The sequence below is a fragment of the Schistocerca gregaria genome, chromosome 2 (assembly GCF_023897955.1).
Source record: "Schistocerca gregaria isolate iqSchGreg1 chromosome 2, iqSchGreg1.2, whole genome shotgun sequence".
Classification (NCBI taxonomy): domain Eukaryota; kingdom Metazoa; phylum Arthropoda; class Insecta; order Orthoptera; family Acrididae; genus Schistocerca; species Schistocerca gregaria.
In genome coordinates, this window is record NC_064921.1 from 17,013,691 (window position 1) to 17,033,187 (window position 19,497).

A 19,497-nucleotide genomic window follows, 5' to 3' on the forward strand; every position below is an offset into this window, starting at 1 on the left:
CTGGTAAGAAAGAACCAAACAATATTATTGGAAAAATGAAAGAAGAATTATACAGAAGATCATGATGTCAAGTACTTCAGCAATACCTCAAGCAATGACACTGTTTTCAGTTTTATGTTCTTGCCCTAAAGCCTGCATCTTCCTTAACTGCAAATCAATGCCATGCAACAAAATAAATTTGATGAATATGGCTTTCCAGAAAGAAACTGAAGTTTTATATTGAAAAATGATGATGATGACAGTGATAACAGTCCTCATTCAGATTATTTCCCCTTTCCTGAGAAAGAATTAATATCAGAAACTGAAGTGTGGGTAAGTGTTGCTTAGCATAATATTTTTCTTAACTTTTATAAGATGGGTACACAGTGTGGATTTCTGTTTAAAAACATGTTTCTTACACGTTTTTATTTGTCTGTATAAAGTGATTGTAGTATACATTACTTCATACACTTAAGTATATTTAACTATGTTACATTAAGTCAGAATATGCCCAAACTTAAAATTGTTGTTTGGCATTTTCTTAACTTAAAGATTAGAAATTTACATTAATGAAATGTATCCGATATTTTGAATAGCATAAGCAACTGATCTAATAGATTATTACCATGGTTGTTTACAATAATGTGTCTATAATGTATATACATATTTCTTTTTTCAAAATGACAACCTTATTTATCCAAGAAAAAGGCACCTCTTGAAAAACAGCTATTCAGCAGCACTCCAGAATACTATATATCAAGAAATAGGGTGCAACTTATAAGTACAATACATCAAAATTTTAAAAAAAAGGAGAAACAAAGGTAATGTATATACTTATACTGCAGGCAATCCTGTTCCTGCAGCAGCAACAGGAGAAATGTGTAAATGTCCCTTAAGATTCTTTGTTTCATTAGTACCTAACTTTACTGATGAAATAAAGAATGTGTTCACTGAATTTTGGGTCTTGGGAGATTTTGATAATGAAAATGCTTACCTCTTTGATAGTACTGAAGCTGTTTTGTAAGACTGAAATACAAGAAAAATTCCTCAGAAAATTGTTTCAGGAACAGTACTTTCATTTTTAGAGGTAAGATTAATGGAAAGTCAATGAAAGTTTTTACAAAGTAATTTGAATGTTCATGGCCTAGTAAGTCATAGAAGCTGTAGCAATAATCTTATAACCAGAATAAAAATGGAAGGTGGAAAACCTACTGATAAACCAGGTAAAAATACCAACAGATCTAATGTTGTCCCAGTGATGCAGTGACCTACATTTACATCTACATGATTATTGTGCCATTCACAATTAAGTGCTTGCTAGAGGGTTCACAGAACCATCTTCAAGCTATTTATCTACTGTTCCACTCTTGAACAGCATGTGGGAAAAACAGGCACTTAAATCTTTCTGTGTGAGTTCTTCTTTCTCTTATTTTATTATGATGATCATTTCTCCCTATGTAAGTGGGCACCAACAAAATATTTTCGCACTCTGAGGAGAAAGAAAGTGATTTAAACTTTATGAGAAGATCCTGCTATGGTGAAAAAGCCTTTGTTTTAATGATTGCCACCCCAATTCATGTATCATATCAGTGGCACTCTCGCCCCTATTCTGAGATAATACAAAATGTGCTGCCTTTTTTTTTAACTTTTTTATGTCCTCCATCAGTCGTACCTTATGTGGATTCCACATTGCACAGCAATATCCCAGAAGAGGGTGGACAAGTAGAATGTAAGCAGTCTCTTCAGTAGAACTGTTGTGTTTTCTAAGTGTTCTGCCAGTAAATAGCAATCTTTGGTTTGCTCTCCCTGCAATATGATTGTTCCAGTTTAAGTTATTCATAATTGCAATCCCTAAGTATTCAGCTGAATTTACAGCCTTCAGATTTTTGTGTTTTATCTTGTAACCAAAATTTAGTGGATTCATTTCAGCAATCATGTAGATGACATCACTCTTTTTGTTATTTAGAGTCAATTGCCACTTTTCACACCATACAGATATATTCTCTAAATTGTTTTGCAGTTTGTTAGGATTATCTGATGGCTTTATAAGATGGTAAATGACATTATCACTGGCAAACAATCTAGGTGGGCTGCTCAGATTGTCTCCTAAATCATTTATGTAGATCGGGAATGGCAGAGGGCTTATAACACTTCTGTCGGGAATGCTGGATATCACTTCTCTTTTACTCTGTGATTTTCGATTGATTACTATGTAATGTGACAGGAAATCATGGGCACAGTTCATAACAGAATTTAGTGAAAGACATTTTATGAACTGTTTAATACTGCCCAAGATAGATTTTTGATACACCACCCAACCAACAATGCACAGAGCACGGTATAAAGGGTGTATAAAAAGCTTTTTTACAAACATTTGATATGCAAACCATTAGTGACCCAACAGATGTCAATAGGATAATATAATTCTTGCCATACCCATTCCAGTGTGGCATTGTCCACTATGGCAGTTGCTTTGGGTTTTCTCTCCCGAAGCTCTGCTACATCACGTGGTAGAGGCGGTACATACTCCAGATCTTTAGTGTGTCCCCACAGAATGAGATCTGGTGACTGGGGAGGCCATTTCATGAAACAGCTGTCCGCTTCTGTAGCATGGCTGATCCATCGATGTGGCAGCTCTGTGTTCAGATACGCACGAACTTCACGATGAAAATGGGGTGGAGCCCCATCCTGCTGAAAGATGAATGGAGAGCCTGATTGCATTTGAGGCATCAGCCATTGCTGCATCCAGTGACAGTGCTCTCAGCAAAGAAGAATGGCCCGTATAGTTTTTGGCATGACTTACTTTACTTACTTTACTTTAATTTACTTTACTTTACTTTACATGTGACAAGGACCTTATTGACCATATGCCTGCTCTATGAGCCTCTTCCACTTCTGCCTGTCCAATGCGCTGTTTGTCCAGTTGCTGTTGCTGTTCATCCTAGTTGTGTCCTCACGAATGTTATCCCGCCATCTGATTCTGTGTCTCCCTCTTCCTCCCATTCCACCTATTGTTCTGCTGAATGCCATTCTAGGTAGTCTATACTCTGTCATTCTTGCTATATTGCCTGCCCAATTCAACCTTCTCCTCCTGAGCATTTCAACAATGTTACTGTGTTTGTACAGCCTTCTTAATTCTTCATTTCTTCTTATTCTCCATTCCATGTTATTTTCGTTGTATGCAGGTCCAAAAATTTTCCTTAGTACTTTTCTTTCAAATATTAACAGTTTTTCCTCATCTTTCTTTCTAAATATTAATGTTTCACAACCATATAACATCACAGGTATAATGGTTGATTGATATAATTGCAACTGCGAACAAACCTCAAAATGCTTGTCTTTGTAATTGTCATTGAGCTTCTGCACTAGCTCCAATTTGAATGGTTTCATAGACGGCTTCTGTCGCAGGAATTTCCACACAGTCATTGCAGCCATTATGAGTTCACAGGATACATGACACACTGATTTCTTTGGACTCCTTATGAATGTCTCTTGTACGTGCTCCACATTCACTTCACTCACACTGGGATGTCCACTTCTCTTTGCCGGGCACAAGAAACCTGTTGTATCAAATTTGTTGTGCCAGTGGTAAAAGAGCTTCCCTGTTACTGTCTTCCTACTGTACTTGGTTCTAAACATCTGCTAAACAGCTGTAGCACACTTGCTTTTGTCGAACTCCAACACAAAGAAAGCTTGCTCCGCACCTGAACTTGCCATGTTTGCAACTAGCGCTGACTATCGGCAAATTACCAAACTATTCTGTGGTGGTATATATGAAAAAACCTTCAGAGTTTCTCTTCAAAATGACATATGTATGATATCTGTACAATGTTTGGTTCTTGTGCAATAAATAATTGAAAGTGTTCCCTGACTTTATGTACTCCCTGTATAATGAAACATCTTTTGTTTCACAATTTATGATTAGATATTATGCATGCATTATGGGCAGAATTTAGTATAACTAATTAACTTACCATTCTGCAAGGTAAAATTAATCAGACAGAATCTGTAATTACTGGTAATTCATTATTTTGGAATCAGCAATTTGATAATGGTCACAGGAAAACTAATTATGTAGCTTTCTAAAACATTAAGTGAAGATGTCATGATAGTGTTAGCATCAAATTCCAGCATGTAAATAATTAGCAAATTAATCACTAAAATTCAATTATTTCATGTAAACCCAAATTAACAATTTGAAATGTATCATGATATCAGATGTAATTAAACTCACAAAGGATCTTAGGGAATCTTGTTATTAAAGATCCCAGGCTCAAAATGCCTGTGGTTAATTCTGTAATTACATGTTCTAGAAATTTCTGATATAAACAAATGACCTTTTATAGATTCTAAGAAAACAAAATTTTGTATGAAATGTGAAACTTGTAATCTTATTCCGCAGTCTGCAAAGTTCTCCACAGGAAATTATTCAGTAATTAATAAGAAATCTGTAATTTTGTGTGAAGTACTGTTAACCACATTACACAACTTTATATTTATCTCAAAAACTTAAAAAAATCAGTACTTGAAACTATATTCATTATAAATGAACCATGGGATTCTGGATTCTCCTTCATAAGGCGATTTACGAAACAGTATGTGTGAATGAATGACCAAGCAATCAGGGCCAGTGCTGGTGCATAACTTTTGAAATAATGATTTGTGGTGTGTACGGGGAGACTGTTTTGTACATTTGAATTTGACCTTGTATTTTATAGTATATTTGTTTGGAAAATAATTAAATGTGCCATTCTGGTTACTTCTGAACTAATTGCCAGGATAAAACATGTCACTTTTCATTAATGATTACCAACACCGGTACCCATTTATTTATATATTACAGATAGTTTATTTTTCTTAAACATTGCTGATGTATTTGACTAATAGAGTGAGAAGGATTTCTCCTGTGTGATACATTTTAGTGATATAGAGGACCATAAATCGAAATCATCATGTAAACGTTCGCCTCCTTCCTGAGGTTTTCTCAACGAGAAAAGCGTGTTAGTTTTTCTATTAGAATATTAGTTTCTCGGCAGAACGCACAGCATTCTTAAATCAGATATTTGGCACCTGTGAAAAAAGAGAAAAGCGTACTGTTCCGAAATGGTAAACCACTTGGGCGTCCTTACTAAGCGCTACACTATATGAATGTGCACAGTGCTAGTATTTTTCGCATTCTTGTGGTATAGTCTTTAAATATTACTTGAGCTTGTGGTATTATTAGTTTAACGTCAATCTTTTATCGAACGTAAATGGGGGTTTTTTATTATGATATATTATTTTGCTTCGAAAACATTTTCGTTCACATCGTTTATTTGCGAATGTAGTACGGTATAGTATTATGTAAACTTAATGATACAGCAGAATGTGTATCAGTATCGTAGTTGGTGAGAATGCTGTTAAGTAACACGTGTCAGATAACAGCTGTTGGCTGTTGTGCAGTGAGGTCGGGGTTCAGAAAGCGTCGCGGTCCGCAATGAGAAACATGGGAGTGTTTTTAAGGTTATCGCGTTTGGTAAGGAAAGAAGTTTTAAAGTACAACATTAAAGAAGGGAATATATTATTGTCATTAGGCTTTACGCTGAATGTGACTTGTGCACCTTCCCGCATGATCGTAGCCTATAGTTTCTTGAAGTGGAAAATGCCGTTGTTTACAAGTATCTTCCAAATGTAACATTAATACTGTTCGTTTTACAGTGTCAAAGAATTGTATTGTACCTTCTCCTTGAAAACTCATGTATTTACAAAAGAAAACAGTGGGAGTTGTCTGTATTCAGTATCATTCAATTTCACGTACAGGGATTCACAATCTGGTTCATTGACTCAGTTTCGTAAAGGGATTCACAATCCGATTCAATGACTGTTTCGTAATTATTATGAAATCGTGTATTTTTTTCGTAAGAAACATGGGAAAACATTCTCCAACTGGATGCATCTCAGCGACATTGCTTTCTGTGATACTTGTAAATTGTAAACGACGTCCTTCCAGATTATCTACGTGCTGTGTTTTAAGTGAACTTTCGAGCAGATTGGGAAGTCAGATGTTTCGTTCAAACCAGTTTGTTCCGAAAGAACATAACGAATCGAAGGACTATGGTAATAATAAAGTAGTAAAATTAACACGAATCTTTACTTCAGTTCTTGCACAGTAACGTTTATATGATGGTGGCGAATTTTGCCTCTTTTTTTTTCCACTGCTTCCTAGTAGGTAAATGGAAGACCAACATGTGATAATATGAGCAGCAATTCTTGACATTTTTGTAAGCTTTTATGTGCTCTTTATTCTGTGGAGTCATTGCAGTGTCAGTGCTCTAATCCTTTTAGTATATCTTAAGTCACAGAATGCTTTGTCACGTCTTTGTTTCAATCTTCACCCTAGAAGTTATGTATTTGAGAAGTTCTCCAACACAGTGACGCACAAATGGCTTTGACTGTGTGAGCAGTAATCCATAAATTAGAATTTTTCAACTATATGGTAACAGACAAGATGGAATCAGAATAATGTAAGTAATATGTAGAAAACCTTGTCAGTCTCAGGTTGGTTCTTTGGGTGTATTTTGTAGGTACATCATTGAAATAAGTTAAACATGTGAAATGAAGAAAATGTAAATATTTGATAAACATCCCAGGCATCTGTGGACAACTCTGATGTTATCACTGTAATGCATTACAAAGAATACTGCAAAACATTGAAGCAAGTAATCTAGAAGTCTAGGCAGTTTTATTATATGAAAAAGGTAATTACATAAGGCAACAAAACAAAAACCATATGGGATATGGTGAAGAGACAGATATATGTGGCCAGAATGGAAGGGGAACATATAGCACTAAAAATAAATGAGACACTGGTAACAAGTGCATGTAGCATTGCAAACTTCTTAAACAAGTACTTTTTCTGTTACTGACAACTTGGCATTATGAGATTCAGTAAACAGTGCAATGCAATATCTGAGATCATCTCTACAAATAATTTAAGTAAAATGGAAGTGACACTCACTTCTTTCAGAGAAGTAGCATCCATCATAAAATCATTAACATCAAAGTATTCTAATGGCTATGATAACACACCAACAAAGTTAGTGTTCACCTGCTTTGAGTTCTGACTTAAATTATTCATGTAACCAATCTCTTATCAGTGGAACATTTCCAGACTACTGAAGTTAAGCCTCTTTACAAGAAGGGCCGTAAAGAGGCACCGTCAGAATATTGACCAATTACACTTCTTAAACATCTGGCCACTAATAATATATTGTTTAAGTCACAGCTTGGATTCCTTAAGTGTTCTGATATACAGAAGGCTATTTACAGTGAGAATGTACTTAAGTCATTGGGTAACAAATTACAGGCTACCGGCATTTTATGTGACTTGTCAGAAGCCTTTAACTGTGTGAATCACAGCATTGTCTTAAGTAAATTAGAATATTATTGTGTCACTGGTAGTGGTGCAAAATGGTTCGAGTCTTACCCAGCTAACAAGAAGCAAATACCTGTGGAGTAAGCAATCAGTCTTCATCTGATTGGGAATTAATTACATGTTGTGTTTCTCAAGGTTCCGTCTTGGATCTATTGGTTTTTTTTCGTGTGTACATTAATGACCTCTCGTCTGTCACACTGTTGGGTGCTAGGTTTATTCTGTTTGCAAGTGATACAAACATAGCAATAAATAGCAAGTCAAATATAGATTTAGAAATATTTGCTAATCAAATTTTCACTGACAGTAATAAATAGTGTAAAGCTAATTCACTGTGACTAAACTTTGAAAAGACCACTAATGCAGTTCAGAATCTGTATAAGAGATTTCCTTCAAGCTTGCATATAACATGTGAAGACAGGCAGATAGAAGAGGTTGACAGTGTTAAATTTCTGGGATAGTAATAAATTCAGTTGGGAAGAGCATACCACATAATTGCTGAAGCACTTAAATAAGTCTGTATTTGCAATGCGAATGCTGTTAGATATAGGAAATATAAAGGCAAAAACTTGTACAGGAAATATAAATGCAAAAACTTGCATACTTTGCTTGCTTTCATTCTGTTATGTCATATGGTATCATGTTTTGAGTAACTCATCAACCTGAGCAAAAGTTTTAGCAGTGTAAAACTGTGTAATAAAACTCACTTTGGTGTAATTTCAAGAACACCACGTAGGAACATATTCAAAGAAGGTATTTTAATTGCTGCCTTCTTAGTATATTTATTCCTTAAAGTAATTTGTTGCAAATAATGTGTGTCTATTTCCAACAAATAGCTTAATAAGTATTATAAACACTAGAAATAAGAACAATTTACATTAAGATCTAAAATCACCAACCTTAGTTCAAAACAGGTTCAATATTCAGGAACATACATTTTCAATAAATCGCCAACAACCTTTTTCAGATAAAGCACAGTTTAAAAAGAGTTTCAAAAACTTTTTTTGATTGGCAGCTCCTTCTACTTTTAACAAATAATAATAATAATATGTTAGATATAGAGGAAAAATTTCAGCTAACATACATAGAATACAAAGACACAAATACAGACATTACGCCATTCTTGCGTAGACCACCAAATAACCCACAAGTCGAAACAACAACAACAACTATCAGCACAATCATACACAACAAAATAAATGAAAATACAACTATGGAAGAGTTAAAACTACTGGTTTATATAGGAGCACTCACTACACTAAATATACACACTAGGCAGAGATCAGAACAAACCAACACACTGAAGAAACCCACAAAACCAGCATGGCAACACAGGCTACAGATCAGAATAGAAAAACTGAGAAAAGACATCGGACAGCTAACACAGCTGATAAGAAATGAAATATCAGACAAAAAACAAAAAAGGTTAGGTAAAATCTCGCAACAAGAAGCGACAGAGCAATTAGATGAAAAGAAGCAGAAATTACAAGCATTGGCTAAACGACTTAGAAGATACAAAAAAAGTGAAAATAGAAGGAAACAAAACCACACATTCAACACAAACCAAAAGAAATTTTATGAGACAGTAGATAACACACACACATTAAAATAGACAATCCACCAAACATAACAGACATGGAACACTTCTGGAGCAACATATGCCTCAAACCCGGTACAGCATAACAGGCATGCACAGTGGATACAAGAAGAAACAGACACATACAAGATGATACCACAAATGCCTGAAGTGATAATTTTGCAACATGAAGTCACCCAAGCAATTACTTCTACTCACAATTGGAAAGCCCCTGGAAAAGATAAAATACCAGATTTCTGGCTAAAGAAGTTCATCTCAACACATTCACATCTAACTAAATTATTTAACAGTTACATTGCAAACCCATTCACATTCCCTGTTGCACATACACATGGAATAACGTATCTGAAACCTAAAGATCAAGCAGACACACAAAACCCAGCAAAATATTGCCCCATAACATGCCTACCAACAATATACAAAATATTAACTTCAGTCATTACATAGAAATTAATGACACATACAACACAGAACAAAATTATAAATTAAGAACAAAAAGGCTGTTGCAAAGGAGCACGAGGCTGTAAAGAGCAACTGATAATAGATGCAGAGGTGACATATCAAGCTAAAACTAAACAAAGGTCGCTACACTACGCATACATTGATTACCAAAAAGCTTTTGATAGTGTGCCCCACTCATGGTTACTACAAATATTGGAAATATACAAAGGAGATCCTAAATTGATACAGTTCCTAAACATAGTAATGAAAAATTGGAAAACCACTCTTAATATCCGAACAAATTCAAATATCACATCACGGCCACTACATATTAAGGGTGGAATATACCAAGGAGTCTAATTAAGTCCTTTCTGGTTCTGCCTTGCTCTGAACCCACTATCCAACATGCTAAATAATACAAATTATGGATACAATATTATTGGAACATACCTACACAAAATCACACATTTGCTATACATGGATGATCTAAAACTACTGGCAGCAACAAATCAACAACTCAACCAATTACTAAAGATAACAGAAGTATTCAGCAATGATATAAACATGGCTTTTGGAACAGACAAATGTAAGAAAAATAGTATAGTCAAGGGAAAAAAAACACTAAACAAGAAGATCACATATTGGATAACCACAGCGACTGCATAGAAGCGATGGAAAAAACAGCTGCCTATAAATATCTAGGATACAGACAAAAAATAGGAATAGATAATACAAATATTAAAGAAGAACTAAAAGAAAAATATAGACAAAGACTAACAAAAATACTGAAAACAGAATTGACAGCAAGAAACAAGACAAAAGCTATAAATACTTATCCTATACCAATATTGACCTACTCATTTGGAGTAGTGAAATGGAGTAACTCAGACCTAGAAGCACTCAATACACTTACATGATCACAATGCCACAAATATAGAATACATCACATACATTCAGCAACAGAAAGATTCACATTAAGCAGAAAGGAAGGAGGAAGGGGATTTATTGACAAAAAACCTACATTATGAACAGGTAGACAATTTAAGAAAATTCCTTCTAGAACGAGCAGAAACTAGCAAAATACACAAAGCAATCACTCGTATAAATACATCGGCTACACCACTGAATTTCATAACCACTTCTACAACCCGTTACATCACATAACATCAACAGATAGGAAGAAAGTAAATTGGAAAAAGAAAACACTACATGGCAAGCACCTGCATCATCTAACACAGCCACACATTGATCAAGAAGTAGCCAACACATGGCTAAGAAAAGGCAATGTATACAGTGAGACGGAAGGATTCGTGATTGCAATGCAGGATCAAACAATAAACACCAGATATTACAACAAGCATATTATTAAAGATCCCAATACCACAACAGATAAATGCAGACTTTGCAAATAACAAATAGAAACAGTAGATCACATCACAAGCGGATGTACAATACTAACAAATACAGAATACACCAGAAGACATGACAGTGTAGCAAAAATAATACATCAACAGATTGCCTTACAACATAAACTTATAAAACAACACGTTCCCACATACAAGTATGCACCACAAAATGTACTGGAGATAACAGATAAAACACCACCACGTAACAAACCTGACATCATACTCACCAATAAAAAGAAGAAATTAACACAACTAATCGAAATATCCATACCCAATACAACAAATATACAGGAGAAAATATTGAAAAATATATCCAACTGGCTGAGGAAGTCAAGGACATGTGACATCAGGACAAAGTTGACATTATACCAATTATACTATCAACTACAGGAGTCATACCACACAATATCCACCAGTACATCAACACAATACAGCTACTTCAAAACTTATATATTCAACTACAGAAATCTGTAATTATTGATACATGTTCAATTACTCGAAAGTTCCCAAATGCAATGTAACATATACTGTACAGTTAAAAGGAAGTCATGCTTGATCGAGGTCCACGTCACTTTCCATTTTTGACCAAACATAACGTCTGAGAAAAGAAAGAATAATAATAATAATAATAATAATAATAATAATTGTTTGAATAAGTAATTGAGAGATTAAAGTTTGTTTCGCCTTTAAGATTGGAATCGAATTTCTTAATGTTTCATAAAATCGTACATAGCATTGTTCATTGAGGTCACACAATAAAGTAAATGCAATTTACGCTGTGAATTTATCGAGCTTTGCACATCCGAAGATGTACGGAACGTAGCAAGGGCTCATTATATATTTTTTTGTAGACAAAGTCTGATATCTGACCTCAGCTTCAATCATGACACTGGGGTGACTAAAACAGAGAAAAGCATAAGATTAAATAAAACATGTATTCATTTCAACATATACATTATGATGTGAATGACACTTACGTAAAATTCTAGGTAAATTATTGCAGATAATTCACAGATGAGAGCGACTTATTAATTCTGCGCCTCTTTTCTGCAAATAAGTATCAATATGGCTAACTGTGGAGCCACACAAAATATTACATGCTTCTAGGACAACGAATGACATAAGAGTGCTGATACCTACTGGCTGTGACAAGAGAGTGGTGTTAATTCCTTTGTTTTGCTTTCTCTTCTCTTAAAAAATCAATACATATAATCTAAGTTCAGTAAATTAAATATTGTCTGTGCTCGAGTGCAAATGGTCCCTTAAAAACTCTATAGATGAATATCTTAACAGGGACTGTTAGACCTGCTTAAGTAAATATGTCTGTTAGATTCAGTTCTGACAGCACTTGGTTATACCAATCAAGATTGGGTATTTTGTTTATGATAAAATTATTAAAAGTGCATGACCATATCTGCTTCTGATAGTGTATTAATTCTGTAAATATTAGCAGTTCCAGTTTACTGTAATGTATTCACATATCTTGACAACCTCCTGTGAAATGATCAGTTAAGTATTATATTCAAATGTTCTGTGTTCTTTTATATCATACTTTCTGACATGCTCCACACCCACAAAAATCATCTCATTTTTGGATCTGTGGAATGAAGACTGGATCTGATCTGATCTGATCTGATCTGATCTAATCTGATCTAATAAATGGGTAGCAATAATAAGTTTCAGTAGGTTAGTCTTCTTGGGTTACTTTACTGATCAGGCTACCACCACAAAATTTCAAGATGTACATTGTAACTAGGTTTGTTTAAACATTGCAGTACAGTACTAAGCATGGTCCTATTCAAGCTAAGATTTTCCCTTCCTCCAACTTCTGAACTGGCACTAACCAATTATAGATGACCTATAATTTAATGTGAACTCCAAACCCAAACTGGCATTTTTTTCACAGACACATGTTGTTGCCAGAGGTGAAACGAGAAAGGGGGGGGGGGGGGGATCCTAAAGAAGAACGAGACACATTTAGATACAGAGCTCAAATTTGAGATGAAGAACAATGGGGAAGAAAATGAGCCACGTCCTTTTCAAGGAACCATCCCAACATTCATAGGAAGTGATTTAAGGAAGTACAGAAAATTAATTCTAGATAGCTGGTTAGGGATTTTAACCTGCTCCTTCAAAGTGTGTCTCCACTGTTTCGACTATTGTCACTGTGCCAGGTGCCTGTTGATGTCAGAATACCTGAACCAAATGTCTTCACTTTTTTGAATTTAATACAATCGCTAATTGTGTGAGTTTACTGCCATTTTCATGTGTATTTCACATGCACATGTCAGTAAGCACTCACAAATGGCTTTTTGAGCTCAAACTAGGTGTGTAACTAAGAAGAGGTGTAAATAAATATGGGCTAAGTAGAAAAATTACCCTTTCATTTAAGACTTATTTATTGCAAATTGCTAGACATTTGCTGTTTCTATAATTTTTCTGAGTTACAAGCCAGATGATTAACAATATGAAAGTCTACAAACAAAAAGACAGTTTATGGAAACTGACTCCAGTTGTGAAAGCCTACAAACATACTAGAGCAAAGATCCTTGGTGTAAAAGGTCTTTGTTCTCGTTCTGACACTGAGCACAGGCTCAAGGGGAGGGGGAATCCTTAATCCTGCATGCAAGTATGGAAATTTTAGCTGTCATGTCCAAATCTGTAAGGTGTTTTCATTATCATTAGAAGTTTACTCATTGCCAAGTGTGATGACATGTCTCACAAATCATTTCTTAGGTACCTGAATAGTCGACTAGATGTCTCCGCAGTGATCTTCAGCTCTTCTTAATATAAGTAGCTTTGACTGACATGGGAAGATCAACTTCTTGTGATACTAATCTAATGAAATAATTTGTTCTCCTGTTTGTCCATGGTATCCAAAATATGTTCCTCCAACACCACTTCTCGAAGGCATCGATTCGGCTCTTGTTGCTAGCTTTCATGGTCCAGGTCTTGTAGCTGTACAAGAACAGGGGGAACACTAATGAGTCCACCAAGTGCATTTTTGTTGTTTCGGATATTGCCTGCTCTGCTAGATCTTAGTGGGTTTAACCATTGAGACTTAGCCAAGAACAATTAATCTTTTTATTTCTTCATCACAATTTCCTGTGTCATTGATTAGAGGTTCTACGTATACATTTCACTTACTACCTACAGATCTTGTAAGTAGCCTGTAAGTTGGATTTAATCTAAACTCTGTCAGTTAATAACCATTAGTTAGGTCTTTTCCATGTTTATCTCTAGACTGAAATTAAAGTAATAATCTTCACTCAGAAAACAGATCACAAACTTCTCGCTCACTTCCTGCAATAATAGTAGTATCATCAGCTAAACATAGATTCTGCATCTACATTTATACTTCCCAAACCACCGTGAAATGTATGGCAGAGTAAATGTCCTATTATACCAGTCATTAGGGTAACTTCCTATTCTATCATGTATGGAACATGGGAAGAATGATTGTTTTAATTGCTCTGAGCATGCATTAGTTATTCTAATCTTATCCTCACAATCCCTATGTGAGTGATAGGGGTTGTAGTGTATTCCTAGAGTCTTCCAGTTCAGTTCTGGGTAATTTCATGTGAAATCACTGAGTGGCCATTGCCTTTGTGTCACAGATTTTTCTGAAAATTTGGTGTAAGAAAGTACATAATGATGTAAATAAAATAGAAAGAAACTTCCACATGGGAAAAATATATTAAAAACAAAGATTCCAAGACTTACCAAGCGGGAAAGTGCCGGCAGACAGGCACATGAACAAAACACACAAACACACACACAGAATTGCTAGCTTTCGCAACCGATGGTTGCTTCTTCAGGAAGGAGAGGGAAGGACGAAAGGATGTGGGTTTTAAGGGAGAGGGTAAGGAGTCATTCCAATCCCGGGAGCGGAAAGACTTCCCTTAGGGGAAAAAAAGAACAGATGTACACTCGCGCGCGCACACACACACACACACACACACACACACACACACACACACACACACACACATACATATCCATCCGCACATACACAGATGCGGATGGATATGTATGTGTGTGTGTGTGTGTGTGTGTGTGTGTGTGTGCGCGAGTGTACATCTGTTCTTTTTTTCCCCTAAGGGAAGTCTTTCCGCTCCCGGGATTGGAATGACTCCTTACCCTCTCCCTTAAAACCCACATCCTTTCGTCCTTCCCTCTCCTTCCTGAAGAAGCAACCATCGGTTGCGAAAGCTAGCAATTCTGTGTGTGTGTTTGTGTGTTTTGTTCATGTGCCTGTCTGCCGGCGCTTTCCCGCTTGGTAAGTCTTGGAATCTTTGTTTTTAAAGTACATAATGAGTTAGGGTTAAAATATTTTTTCTGGAATTTTTTGACCAAAATTGTAATTAGGAGACCATTTTGAAGTGTGGGTCCTTTCTACCAATTGGCATTGAGAAACAAAGTGCCTTGTAAAATTGTAACCACTATAACTTTCTTATTTGTGAATCAACTTTATTCAATTTGATGTCCTTGGAAAGTAAAAGAATAGAGCTATAATAAAAAAAATTATTAAAGTGCTGTATGTAAGCAATAAATGTTTGAAAATTTGTAATTAATGTAATTGCCCACTTTTTTTCCCCCCCAGCACAATCACAAGTTTCACCATCTGAATTGTTGTTTTAAATAATTCCTACTGCCATACTTTTCAACATAAAAAAAATTAGAAGGGTGTTTGTCCTCTGTTGTTAGATCTTATACTTTTTCAGTAATGCTGTAATAATTAATTGCCTCAAATAGCTAATCGACAATACATGAAACAACAATGGAAAATTCAGTCTAGCAGCAACACTCACATGCAACACAGGCTGTGTGTGTTAGGTTTTTGTGTGTCTGTGCACTTTATATATATGAAGGACTTTGCCTTGATTTTGTCCTTCTTACATAAGCAGCCATTCTGTCTGGTACTTAGAGAACAAGAAAAAGTTTCAAACCAACCAGTTCTTTTCTGCAACATACACAGTTGATTAAAAATCACAATGGAAAACAAATGTTCCTTAGGTTTTGGGTCAGCAGTTGTGTGCTGAAGAAAAGTGGTAGCAGTGAAGAGCTTGATTTAATAGATATGTCAAGTCTGAATGAAGCTGATACTGAATTATTGAAGCAAAGAAGCACGTGTGAAAATATTAAGCATGTTTGTTCATCGCACAAAAGGCTATATTAGGGAACATTTGAAGACAGACAAAGAATTTGCTGTGACCCTTTTATGAAGCGTGGTAAAAAGCCTGCTAAGAAATCTTTGAAACCTATTTCTTTAACCATGGCAAGGAAATATAAAACCCTTGGACTTATCCTAGGTACCAAGCTGTGCATAACATGCCGCAAGGACATTTTATCTCCTATGGGGGATAACCTTCCAGGGATGGATGAATGTGAAGTTGAAGATCAAGAATATACACCAGATCCATCTATAGCTCTTCAGAAACTTAACAAAAGTTGTGAACTACTTGAAATTTCACCATTTAAGGTTACCAAGAGAGCACAAGACAGGCACCCAGAATACATTCGATCCAAGTCTCGTTGCTTAGCTTTAAAATTCCAGTAAACGGCATCAGAAGTGCTACATGTTCCAGTGAAAAAAGTGTCTGAGGAAACTGGCAGTGCTGGATATACAGACTGTAATATTTTAATAAAAAAAAAACTTAAAGAGAAATTCAGCAGAAGTTCTGTTAAAGAAAAACTACAAATACTTACCTTAGCACCAGCTTCATGGAGTAAAGAAAAAAATCCAAATGTTTTTAACACTACTGAATACATGGTAAAGAAATTGAGGGTATTGCTAAAATAAGATGGTATTTTGTCAAAAGGGAGTTATAAAGTGGGAAACAGAATAGGTAAAGATGTGGAAAAAAGTGTCCAGAATTTTTACTGTGAATATGATATAAGTCGCATTTCTGCTAATAAAAAAGACTGTCTGGCAAAAGAGTGTATAAGACAAAAAGACTACTTAGCTTCCAGAGAAATATACCCTGAAGATAAAATTGGTTTTACTAAATTTTGTGAACTTAGGCCAAAAGAATGTGTTACTGTAAACAGTCATGGAATGCATAGCGTATGTGTATGCATGTATCACTAAAACGTAAAACTGTTAATGCATGCTACAAATGTGAAAGAACCATACACTGAACTTCTACAGAAACTTGTTTGCAATCTGGAAAATGAGGAGTGCATGGTGCATCGCTGTTCTCAGTGTCCTGACGAATATGAACTGCGCAGTTTTTTAATGGAGCTGGAGTCCTTAAGACTGTGAAAATGTTGTATCCAGACAATGGATCCAAATTGATTGACCTTTACTGGAGACATTAATGAAGACGACCGATGAATTTGTTGAGTATCTTGTGCAAAAACTTCAAAATTTAACACAACATCATTAAGTATCAAAATCTCAGAGTCACTACTTCAAATCAAGCAAAGAAATCCTCTCTGATACTACATGCATTATCATAGTGGATTTTGCAGAGAACTATACCTGTTTGCTTCAGGATGCTGCACAAGGATTTCACTGGCAGAACATTCAAGTCACCCTTCATCCTTTTGTGGTGTACTTTAAAACAGATGATTGCATTAAGTCAATGTTATTGTGTTGTATAAGTGACTGACTGCAGCATGATACAAACACATTCTATGTTTTCTCCAGAAAACTGCTCTCACTTATGTATTGGACAATTACCACACATCCAGCATGTTATGTACTTCAGTGATGGCAGTTCTGCACAATATAAAAACTTTAAGAACTTTTTAAGTTTGTACCATCACAAACAAGATCATGGAGTAGCTGCAGAATGGAATTTTTTGCCACTAGTCATGGCAAAAATGCATGTGATGGAGTTGGTGGTACTATTAAATGTTTAGCAACAAGAGCAAGTTTACAGCGTCCATATGACAGTCACATTTTAAGTCCAAAAGATCTGTTTACATTTGCCAAAACTCATGTTCCAGGAATAGAAACATTTTATGTTACAACAGAGGAGGTAACAAAGTTCACAATCATGTTACAAAAACGACATGAGACTGGTTCTACCATTGCTGGGACAAGAGTGAATCATTTTTTCAAACCACTGAATGAAAACAAGTTGCTGATAAAGTGTTTTTCAACATCTACTAAATTCATTTAAGTTCCTCATGGAATTCAAAACACTGCCTCTAACACAATTAAAGAAGAAACATTTGTCACAACTATCTATGATAATCAGTGGTAGCTTGGAAAAATTCTAGAGATAAGTGAAGAACACAGAGATGCAAAAGTCAAGTTCATGAGTCCAAGTGGCCCTTCATCAAGTTATTCATGGCCACTTCACACTGAAGTTGCCGGATACCTTATGAAAACATTTTAATGACTTTGCCTGCTCCTAGTGCAAGCACAAGTACTGGTTGTTTATATACTTTTCAATCAGACATAATATTGTCCATTGAAAACTTGTTTGACAGAATCAATGCTTTTTGGAATTTTATGAATGTGTTTTATGAGAACTGATCATCATTGTGACCACTAGGTAAGAGTCACAAAATGAAACACGTATATTATTATTTATGTTCTTACTGTTTTAAATGATTTTTTTATGTTGAAATGTATGACAATAGGAATTCCTTGAGACAAAATGTATATTGGTGAAACTTGTAATTTTGAGGAAAAAAATTACTGATTTTGCAAAAAAAAAAAGACATTAATTGCGGATTTGCGCATATTTATATGAAAAGTTGCAGCATTTTTATAGTTTAGTGGTATAGTTGGTCCTTTTATGTTTCTAATGACACCCAATTGAATAAAATTGATTTATAAATAAGGGAGTTACAGTAGTTCAAAACTTTCAACCTACCTTTCGTACTGATGCCAGATGGAGAAAAATGCTAGACATTTCAAAGTAGCCCCCTGACTACAGTTTTGATCTAAAAAACCTGAAAAAAATTTTTATTACATTCTATTTATGTACTTCCTTACACCAAATTTTTACAAATATCTGTGACATGATGGCAATGAGATTTCTTTATTTTGGGTGATTTTAAATGAAATGAACCTTCCTTCAATATCTCTGTGACGCACTCCCATAGATCAAACCAACGTGTGACCATTTGTACTGACAATCTCTGTAAATGTTCATTATCTCCTGTTAGTCCTGTTTGGTAAGGGTCTGCCAGTTCCTGTCTCATTTGTTAGGGGCTTGACACTAACTTTGGTGCCACTAACAACCTTTACATATGACCAGAATTTCTTTAGGTTTTGTGAAATATCATTTAACAGTATTCTGCTATGGTAGTCATTGAAGGCATCGCACATTTCTCTCTCGACAGCCAAACGTATTTCATTCAGCGTGTCTCTACCTACAGCCCTACACTTTGTTTTACACCTATTACACATTAATATCTGTTTCTTTACAGCCAATTATGAACTGTTGTACTGGTTTCATGTGTTGCAGTGTATGGTGAACTATTCTTTTAAACTTAAGCCATAGTTCCTGTGCATGCTCCTACCCTGTGCTGAAAGTTCCACATTGCTCACTGAGATATGACATTACTGATTATTTATGTAGTTTGGTGAAAATATAAGTCTTTCTGCTTGTTTTAGTTGTCTTTTATACTTTGGTAATCACTGTTGCCACAGCTGTGTCAGGTAACTGATGCTAGTTTTGGTGTAGGCATCCTTAAAGAAA

At 35.3% G+C, this 19,497-nt stretch overlaps 1 protein-coding gene across 1 annotated transcript in view; it reads left to right on the forward strand.

Annotated features, from left to right (window-relative positions):
- Positions 1-5,164: 5,164 nt before the first annotated feature.
- LOC126336244 (acetyl-CoA acetyltransferase, mitochondrial) overlaps positions 5,165-19,497 on the forward strand; it is a 103,686-nt gene continuing 89,353 nt past the window's right edge. Inside the window, exon 1 of the mRNA XM_049999737.1 lies at positions 5,165-5,494. Within this exon, the coding sequence (XP_049855694.1) occupies positions 5,456-5,494 (39 nt within the window). The 5' untranslated portion in view covers positions 5,165-5,455. The remainder of the gene's footprint in view (positions 5,495-19,497) is intronic.